The sequence below is a fragment of the Pogona vitticeps genome, chromosome 2 (genome assembly GCF_051106095.1).
Source record: "Pogona vitticeps strain Pit_001003342236 chromosome 2, PviZW2.1, whole genome shotgun sequence".
Classification (NCBI taxonomy): Eukaryota; Metazoa; Chordata; class Lepidosauria; order Squamata; family Agamidae; genus Pogona; species Pogona vitticeps.
This window is the reverse complement of record NC_135784.1, coordinates 179,598,983-179,609,197: the sequence shown is the minus strand read 5'-3', so window position 1 is coordinate 179,609,197 and position 10,215 is coordinate 179,598,983. Positions and strand designations below refer to the sequence as shown.

Below are 10,215 nucleotides of genomic sequence, written 5' to 3'. Positions count from 1 at the left end.
ATCCTCTACATCATTTTTCTTGTATAGCTATTTTGCATGACAGTGAGATTTACTCAAGAGAAAAGTCCGTAGAAAGTGAGTCTGACTTATTTTTATCCCAGTCTTCTGTTCTTAGGAACGCCCCCGAACCTAACTTTTCACCATTTTACCTTTTCTCATGGTTGTAGGCATGCCCTGGTATCCAGCAAACACTCCAGTGCTTGGGTGTTCTCTTCCCTCCACCCTGTTCACAGTCATTTTTATAAGATGGTAGTCATCACCCACAGGTACAGATATATAGCAGTCAGTGCTGGGCAAAGGGTATTATTTGGCTGCATGATTTATAGGATAAGAACAGAGCTTTAATACAGAAGTTAAAAATCTTTATTCGCTAGCTCACTCACTGCTGCAGGTTGTTGGTTTTTTTTTTCTTTTTTTCCCCATTGCGTTTCTAGCTAGACGTCCCAGGGACACACTAAGCTTTAGTATCAAACATTATGTACAGAGTGGTTCCAGTTGAGCCATGCTGGGGAGAAGCACAGAGCCCCTGGGATGTCCAGGTTGACTCCTGCTGATTCTCAGTGGTTCTGCCCCATGTCAGAATTGCAGCCTCTTGACAGAACTAGAATCCAACAAGACATCCAACCTTGCTGAGGCACTGGCACCTTGGAGGGACACAATTTATTATTCCAGGAGTCCCCCTTCAATGCACTCCCTGGCTCCAGTGAAAACTTCATAGGAGGGGCAGAGCAAAAGGAATCAGAAAAGAGCCCACGAGGCCAGACAGTGGATTCTGTCCCTCTGGAGACACATCCATTTGTCCACCCCTCCACGGGATGGAGTGCACTGGGGCGAATGTGAATTCTGGGGCAGTTTCAGTACCGAGAGGGCCTTGGATAGACTTGCTTTACAAAAGCTATATGCTTTCCACAGGGAACCCCCTTTGTTCTGTCCCCTCTGGAGAGACAGAAGGACAAGTGGGAAACTAATCAATGATCACAATGGCCAGGAAAGAGTGTTCAGGCGACACCCGATGACCCAGGAAAGCTGCAGGAAGATGGGATATTTAACTATGGAATTCTGTGCCCTTTGCCCCCATCCAAAAGCAGTTCTGAGGAGCAAACATAAACATTTCCCTCCCACAACCACAAGAAAAACAGCAGCACCCCATGAGGGGTACAGTCTAAGTCCAAAGGAGATGGTCTGTGGAGATGGCAAGCCAGCATTTCATATGCTCAAAGGGAATCCATACAGTGCAGGAGGGAGGGGGGGTTCTCACTGGGGCTCTCCTGGGAGGCAAAGTCCTGTCTCGGTGTCCATTCAAGCAGGGAACTCTTATGCCGGTGATACAGAGGAATTCGAGACCGAGGAGACCTCAGTACGGGAAGTGGAAGATAATTCAGAGCCATCATCCACCTTCTTGCCAAAGAGTTGCAATATGCAGTTACGGAACTGTCAGGGGGGAGAGAAAGAACAAGAGAGAGAGAGAGAGAGAGAGAGATTAATCCAAACTGATTATGAGATCTGCACTTCTCCATAACTCTTAATCCATATAATTCCTGGACTTCCAGTCTCATCTAGCTAGCTTATAACTGTCCCCTTGAGGACAGAGCAAATTACCTGTCTGTTCATGAAGACATAGATAATTGGGTTGTAAATGGTGGCGCTCTTTGCAAAGTAGGCTGGCAGAGCAGCTGCAAGGGGGTGGAAGGCATAGCCTGGGTTGGCAGCAGCAAAACAGGCAAAGACCGTGTATGGTCCCCAGCAGAAGCAATAGGCAATGATCATGACAACCACCATCCTTGACACTTCCCTTTCAGCCTTCTGTGTAGATTCTGACTCTTTCTGCTGGGCGGCAACCTGTGCAAGAACAAAGGGAAAAAGTGGGGTTAGAGAGAGCATATCTGTCATTCCTGCACTTGGCATATTGACTACACAAGCATTTAGCCCACTGCTGCAGGAATGGGTTGGTTCACTCTTAAAGACAGCAGTCAGACAGCATCTTGGCTAGAGCAAACTAGCCTGTCCCCAGAGTGGTCCTGTCTGCACCTTTCTGGCCCTGTCAGAGGTTTCTACGTTTTTGGTGTGAGTAAGATCAGTCAGTTTTGGTCTGTTTTCAGTGTGTAGGGTCATTGGAAATGAACTAAATCGAGCCTTCAGCTTTTAATTTACCAATATTGTGAAGAGAGCCACTGTATAATGTTAGCAAATTAATTACTTCCTCAGCTTCATGGAAGTGAAAAAAAGAGCAGAAAATATTCACTGCATTGCTTTAAAGACCTAAAAAATGAATGGAAAGCAAATGCTTATTAGGGCAGCACAGCACAATGCAGTCTGCTGTCATTTTTCCTGCCATCAAAATACACATTTGCTTTCCATTAGTCTTTTGTCTAAAAGTGATGCAGTAAATATTTGCTGCTCTCACACACACTTAAAAACTTTTTTTCAGTTCCTCCGCCCCTCCACAAAACCGAGGCTGTAATTAATTTGCCTATAATGTGAAGTGGCTCTCTTCTTCAATCTCTTCATGATACTGGTAAATTGACAGCAGGCTGCTGTGGGGCAAATAAGGTCATTTGAGATCTGTATGCCACCTGAATGCAAGGATCGCTCCAAATGGCATACTGGACTTCCTAGGGACTCTCCTTAGCCCACTCAAGCCTGCGCCTAATGCCACTTGCAGAGAAGCCCTTAGTGAGGGATTCAGTCATCCTAAATTGCAGGCGTTGCAAACAGTAGAGGGAGAATCCTACAGAAAGACCTGCCTAATAAATTTCAGGTAAGTTATCTTCTCCCTAATAGAGGAGAAATGAGGAAGAAATCCAGTGCTAATGGGGAACAAAGTCTTGGAAAGCTAATAAGGGAATTAAGCAGAGCCATGGATCTACTAAAGAAATGGAGATGTGGCCACATTACTGGCATCTTGATAGGCTGTACAGAGGAAGTCTTACTGTGAGTTGGAATCTCACCAGAAGGCTGCTGCTATTGAAGATGGGATATCAGAGGTATTGGTAATAAAATTTATATCTGATTAAAAAAATTCTAGAGAGTTTCGAGTTAGGGGACTATAGTGGTATAATAGCTTGAACTCAGGAGCCAAGAAAGGGAGTTTCAACAGAAGGGACAGGATTGAGGGTGATGGGTTGTTTCTGAAGGTGTAGGCTGGGGAGAAGGGTGCATTGTTTCCTACTGGGAGTCAAGTAGGCAGAGGCTGAAAGTTGGGGAGTAGGCTCTGCTTACCGCACGAATAGCCAACCACACTTGCAGGTAGCAGAGGATAATGACAGCCAGTGGAATGAAGCAACAGGTGATCATGAGGACAACCATGTAAGACTGAACACCGGGGTCATCGCTGCCGCTGAACACATCTGGACCACATGATGTCTTCAGACCATGGGGCCAGTACCTAGAGGGCAGTTTGGTAAGTGAAGAAGGTCCAGAGTTTTAAACCACATTTACATTTCTCCTAGCACTATTCATGTTAACATCTGAACTCCCTTCAGGAAAAAGAAAGAAACCAGAGAGGAAGCATGCTGTTGCAAATTAATCTTCTGACGAGCATGTCATTCTGCAAGTCACAGCAGTTGACATCAGAATGGCTTTATGCACAGCTTCTGCTGAACACCTTTTTATTGGTTTTCTGCTGACCCAGTAATCTCTTTTCCATCTGAAAAGACCTTCTTCAGTGTCCCTCAGAGTAAAAGAAACAGAGGAAGTCCACATTCTGTTTCTCAGTGCAAGCAATTGTGCAAGTCATCAACCTCCCTTCATAATCATTCTCAGTAGGCACTATGTGCTAATTTGTCAGTTTGTGGAATTTACCCTATGAACATAGAATACTTGAAGTGGAACAGAGCCAACTTTCCCCCATATCTTCCACCTTCCTTGCTCAAATCATGCTTCCATGCCGAGCGACACGCAGAACCCTCTGTTCTCCCCATTTATGAAACTTGCCTAGTCTCTCTTTGCACTCACCTACTCCAGCCAAAAATGGGTGGTGCTGTCCAGACACAGGACCACACCCAGGAGAAGACAATGCCGGCCATAGCCAGTTTGGCATCAAACTTGACATTTCCAAAAGGCTTGCAGACAACGACCCAGCGCTCCCAGGAGATAATGGCCAAAGACCAGAGGGCAGTGATGCCTGTGGGGAGTGAAGCAGAAGGTACAGCCGTCATTAATAGGGAGTAACACAGATCCTGGGTAGATATTTATATCATGAATTTGAGAGGCAAGAATCTATCTCCTTCCAAAGTAACCCTGATTCACCTGTAGTGCAAAGTAGCTCTCCAGGAATATTGGAAATGAGATAGTTGTACTGAAATTCTCGTTAAACATTCTGGAAAGTGAGTTTTGGAATACATTGATTAGCACCAGGAAGGGAACCTGAGACAAGGAAAGAATGAAATGCCCCTATCCTCAGAAAATTCTTGTAAGGAGCAGCATGGCACAAGGCAGATATCATCAGTAGACAATGGGAAGTATTCACATGGGGAAGCAGGTTAAGCACACAAGCCAGGAGTGGTGACATATTGAAGGCAGTGAAGTGAGGCAGCGGAAGCAGGAGACACAGTAACTACAGTATGTAAGTCATCTGTCTCTTACCACAAGCAGACACAGTGTATCCCTCCAAAACACACATGGGATGGCCAAGGATGAAATAGCCAGAAATCTGGTTGATGACACTGATGGTGCTGGCAATGACGGTCTCACCCAGATCAGCTATTGCCAAGTTCACCAGAATCCAGTTGAGTGGATGCCGTAGCTTCTTGAATTTGGCAGTGGCTACCAATACCAAACCATTGGTGAAGACTGAGGCAATAACCACAAAGATCATCCAGAGAGAAGTGATGTTGTAGACCCAACGTGGTGCAATGTGATAATTTGGACCTTCAAAAGGGCCTGCCAGAGGAGGGAAAACGTTAGGAATTAGAAGGATCCAACCAGCATAATAACAGTCACAGGGGACTCCATCAAGAGGTTACTCTGCCAAGGCAAGAAAGGCATCATCTTATTCTTTTTCAGGGTCCCTTCCCTTGCAGACAATTCAGGATTCTTCTACAATTCACCCACCAAACAAATAGATGAGATTACAGCTCTCTCCAGTTTGCGCTCTAAACTGTTCCCCAAAAACCTATCCTGAGTAAAACTTCCAGAAGCCTTTTCAGCAATCTCTATCAAATCATATTTCAGGAACTCTTGTCCTCATAAAATTGATTATCTTAGTAGTAAGCAGCTAGAGCAAGTCCCCATCCTCTGCCCTGTGAGGGCTTATCCCACCCCTGGTGAACTCCTTTGGCCGGTCCCCTGAGTTGACGTCCCCGCTGGGCTCACCCCGGGTATTGTTGCTGTTGGTGTAAGTGAATACGCTGTCCCTCGTAGTATCATCATCGTCATTGCGCCGCCGGGCAGCAAACACGGCCACATCCCAGGCTTCTGTCATGGCCTTTGCTGCCTCCTTTCCCGCCTTCCACCTGCACTTCTTGTTTGCTGCCCTCTTCCCACTCCTTTGCTTCCTCTTTCTTTCCTCCTGTATGCCTGTCCTTTCTCGCTTGTTTTCCCCCTTTCTCTCTCTACCGCTCAGTGTCTCCCATCCAAACGTCTGTTTCAGGGTCTGGGATACTGCCCATTTATATACCCACCCCCCCAGGTGGATTAAGCCCCCGGCTTGGAGAACAAGATCCCCAAAGCCCTTAAACGCTTTATCTCTTAATTGGGCTGCGATTTGGCCCCCTCCATCTCATTTTCCTGTTTTCCCCCCACCCACCCTGTTTGCTGCAGTATGAACAGCTCATGCCTATCCTGCGTCACCCTGGGTGTATTTGCTGGACACTTCAGGTGAGGGATGAGCATGGAGGGGGCGATTAGAGAGTCAAAAGAGCTCAGCTAATCCCTCTCAGAATGGTTCTTCCTTGCAATTTCCTAATGGCCCATTTTTCTAACTAGGCTAAAAGGTCTTCTGGCCCAGTTTTGCTGTAACCAGAGACGGCTGTTGGGACACTGTTGGAAAAAAAAGCTCCAGCCCACCATAGGCTTGCAGCGCATGGTGCCACAAATGGAAATGTCAGCTATGTGGGTTTCTTTGCACAAAATAATGAGCGTATTTGTTTGCTGGATTTAACAGGCCAAGTTCAGTGGCGTTGCCCTTTTGCCCATTCACATGGTCCCCAAACAATGACTATGCAAAACAACAAAACAGGTGCACATTGAGGAAGCTCATGTCCACATCTGAGCAAGAGCCACGCCAAAGGCCAGCAACTGTGTGAGGCCAGGGACCTCTTCTGGCTCTCTGGCCCTCTTGGGATGGCAAACAGTGGGGGAGGTAGAGATCACACGTTTGAGTGTTACTGGCCAGCCAGATGACTTTTATGAGTAAGCCAAGCCACACAACAGATGTTGAAAAATGTCACCTACCAGCTTCCTTGACTAAAGGATGGCAGCTGCCCTATTCTCCAACCAGTACTACTACAGTATTTAGTTAAATGGAGTAGGCTGGGAAGTGTTGGGGGGTGGGAGAGAATCCAAAGACTGCATAACATCTTTTGTTTGAACTTGGCCTCTTATTTTCAGACCTTCTCAACAACTCTCCCTGCCTCCCTGGTGCCATCACTGTATGAACTTGGAAGTAACCAGTTATAAATACCATAAATGGACAAAATCCTGTTGTTGTAACTTTGTGCTGTTGGATCAGGTGCCAGAAACAATCAATTTATACCCATGGAAAGTTTCCTCTCAAATTCTAAGGCGCTCTAGGGCTCCCCTTTGTTCTGGGAAAGCCTTTGGGAGTCTCTGGATTGGGAGAGGAGCTTTAATGGTAAAAAACAAAATCACCACTTGCTTACCACTGGCAGGATCCGGGCCACTGAGATTTCATTGCAAAGAGATTTCACCGCAAAGAGATTTCACCGCTAAAGCTCCTCTGCATCCTCAGGCTCCCCTCTGCCCTTTCCCAGGGCAAAAGGAAGCTTTGGGATATGAAAGGAAACTCTCCATGGGTCTAAATTAAATGTTTCTAGCACCTGATCCAGGTTATGCAGGTGCACAGTTACAACAGGATTTTGCCAACATGTCTTTAGAAAGTTCTATTCCACTAAAGAAGTGATGTTGTATTCTTGCTTTAATGTATATTTCTAACATAGTGAGGGATAATAATGGAACTGTAATGTTTAACTATTTTTTCTAGTAAAATGGCTTAAATACTGGCTTCTGCTGCTCACTCGATTGTGCAATGTTGTTGAGGATCCTCAGGTGACAATACACTGGACAGGAGGCAAATGTATTTTATTTCACAAACTGGGGACTTACAGCATTCATATGTTTCTATATAAAAAAGAGAAAAAATCATCAAATTACTTTTCAGAAATGAGAAAGTAAATATTTACTTTAAAATTATATTAATTACATAGTTAATTGTTGTTGTGTGCTGAGCAGTTAAATCAATTTTTCAGCCATTTTGAGGTGGAAACAGGAACAACCATTATTCCAGCACCTACTGTCTATAATACATCACTAGAATATACCATCAACAGACAACCACTAGTACTGCAGATTTCAGATGTGAGACGCGCTTTCCAGAATATTAACGTTCGAAAGGCAGCTGGACCAGATGGAATCATGGGACGAGTTATTAGGGGCTGTGCTGCAGAATTAGCTGGAGTTTTTATGGATATTTTCAATCTATCCTTGTTGCAGTGTTCAGTCCCCACTTGCCTGAAGACATCTATTATAGTGCCAATCCCCAAGCAGTCAGCTGTGGTATCTCTCAATGATTATAGACCAGTAGCTTTAACATCTGTTGTTATGAAATGTTTCGAGAGATTGGTGCTGGATTACATTAAGGCTAGTCTTCCACCTTCTTTGGACCCATGGCAATTTGCATACAGGAAAAATAGATCTACTGATGATGCTGTGTCCATTGTACTCCATACTGTATTGACCCACTTAGAACATCAGGGAACTTATGTGAGGCTGTTGTTTGTGGATTATAGCTCTGCTTTTAATACCATTCTACCAAATAGGTTGTTTTTTAAAATGATCAACCTGGGATTACCTCAGGAGATCTGCGTGTGGATAAAGGATTTTCTGACAGATAGGCCACAGTCAGTAAGGATGGGATTTCACCATTCTTCTACCCTGGTACTAAGTACAGGAGCTCCCCAGGGCTGCGTGCTAAGTCCCTTCCTCTATTCCCTGTACACACATGATTGCACCCCACTGTATAACACCAATGCAATTATTAAATTTGTGGATGATACGACAGTGGTGGGGCTCATAAATAAGAACAATGAGTCTGCTTATAGAAAGGAAGTACAAAGGTTGATACTTTGGTGTAAAGAAAATCATCTCACACTTAACATCAAAAAAACTAAAGAACTCATAATTGATTTTAGGAGGAAGAGAAATGTACATTTACCACTGTACATAAATGGTGAGGAAGTGGAGAGAGTTGGTAGTTTTAAATTTCTGGGTACTTACGAGTACATCTCAGAGGACCTCTCATGGACTATAAATGCCAACATGCTAATGAAGAAGGCACAGAAGAGGCTGTATTTCCTGAGAATGCTCGGCAAGTTAAATTTATCTCAGCATTTACTTCTGTCCTACTATCGTAGCACCATTGAGAGTGTCCTAACCTATGGCATTCTGGCATGGTTTGGGAGTAGCTCTGTAGCGGACAAAAAAGCTCTACAGAGAACCATTAAAATTGCCCAGAATATCATCGGGCTCCAGCTACCAACCCTGGATGACATCTTTACATCCCGCTGTCTAAGGAAATCACATAGCATCCTGAGAGACTCTTCCCATCCTGCTTATAACTTTTTTGAACTGTTACCATCTGGCAGAAGATATAGAACAATTAAGACTCGGACCACACGTTTTCTCAATAGTTTTTATCCCAGAGCTATAATTGCAATTAATAATGAGCTTAAAGACCACCAGTAGTGAATAATTAGTTGGACTGTGTTACTTGGCCTGCGGTGTAGATGTCTGTATTTTTAGTGGGGGACTTTTAGTGGGTGGGGAGTGTTTGGGGAATTTTATGTGTGTGCATGTGTCTGGTCTCTGGGTGTCTGTGAATTTTGTTGTATGTGTATATACTTACAATGACAATAAATTATTATTATTTATTATTATTATTATTATTACATTTCTTCCTAATGGCTTTTTGGAGTATGTGAGACATTTGAGAAGTTGTCTCCTGAGTCCTAGTCTAACACAATTCCATACTGGCTCGCATATAACTGTAGTTACTTACATTTTACTTACATTTTAAAACTAATTGTTGGATTATAGAATAAAATCATAGAATAATGGAGTTGGAAAGGGGCCTATAAGGCCATCAACCCCCTGGTCAATCACCCAAACCCTAAGTGCAGTATATATAGTTTATATCCTGAGTACCTGGAAAGGGCTCATTTTTGAGTTATGGCATCCTAACAAGTCATTGGACCAGTCAACACAACATCAACATTCACCATGCTCCAGAGTTTCAGCAACGTATGATATTTCAGGATATTTCAGGATGCTCGTAATATAAGCCCTACCCCAGAAATATGCCCCAGTTAGTGAAATCCTGCCCTCTGCCATTGTGCAGCAACCAGAAGATGACATGACTGTACTGTATTTGAATGAAGGTAGATGGTTGTACATGAAAAAAAATAAAACATCCCCTGAAAATAACCCCTAATGTAAGACCCTGTCTTATTTCCAGGAAAACATGGTATTGCCATGTGATTTGCAAGGAAAAGGTGGACAAATGTAAGAGTAAGCAGCAAGAATTGCAGGGGGGAAAGGTGGTGTGATAAAGGTTAAACGTTTACTATAACTAGAAAAATATTCTGCTTTATGTATTCAACTTATCACAATAGTATATTTATTAATCAGCTTGTTTACACTACTATATCTGTGCCAATTATTGTATATGAATGAATGCAATTAAAGGATTATTCATGGTTTGCATTTTTGCAATCCATTTCCAACTCATCCCATTGCTTAGATCAACTCATCCAAGCATGCTCAGAATAATCCATGCATTCCCTAAAGTGGACTGTAGTCCCTTAACGCTTATGCAAAATAAAACTTTTTAGCCTTCAAGGTCCCATGAGGGTCTTGGTGCAGCCAGCTGACACAACTACATCTCTGGAAGCTTTGAAGGATGTTCCTTTCTGTCAGTAAACATTATATTTCAGAGCAAAATCTGGCAGATACCCTTGCTTAACCTTCCATATTTTATTC

At 43.7% G+C, this 10,215-nt stretch overlaps 1 protein-coding gene across 1 annotated transcript; it reads right to left on the bottom strand.

The window, feature by feature from the left end:
• Positions 1-1,212: 1,212 nt before the first annotated feature.
• Positions 1,213-5,601, bottom strand: LOC110078669 (red-sensitive opsin). The gene is made up of 6 exons (XM_072991459.2): positions 5,314-5,601; positions 4,585-4,881; positions 3,955-4,123; positions 3,220-3,385; positions 1,600-1,839; positions 1,213-1,431 (listed from the first exon to the last, which is right to left on the bottom strand). The coding sequence occupies exons 1-6, from the start codon at positions 5,420-5,422 to the stop codon at positions 1,315-1,317; spliced, it is 1,098 nt and encodes a 365-aa protein (XP_072847560.1). The 5' UTR covers positions 5,423-5,601; the 3' UTR covers positions 1,213-1,314.
• Between the last annotated feature and the right edge of the window lie 4,614 nt (positions 5,602-10,215).

Excerpts from the sequence above, each read along its gene's own strand:
- LOC110078669 (XM_072991459.2), bottom strand. The coding sequence starts at position 5,422 with ATGACAGAAGCCTGGGATGTGGCCGTGTTTGCTGCCCGGCGGCGCAAT. Across the intron at positions 4,124-4,584 it reads ATACACTGTGTCTGCTTGTG|GCATCACTGCCCTCTGGTCT; the intron begins GTAAGAGACAGA and ends CACTCCCCACAG. Across the intron at positions 1,840-3,219 it reads TGTGGTTGGCTATTCGTGCG|GTTGCCGCCCAGCAGAAAGA; the intron begins GTAAGCAGAGCC and ends GTTCTTGCACAG.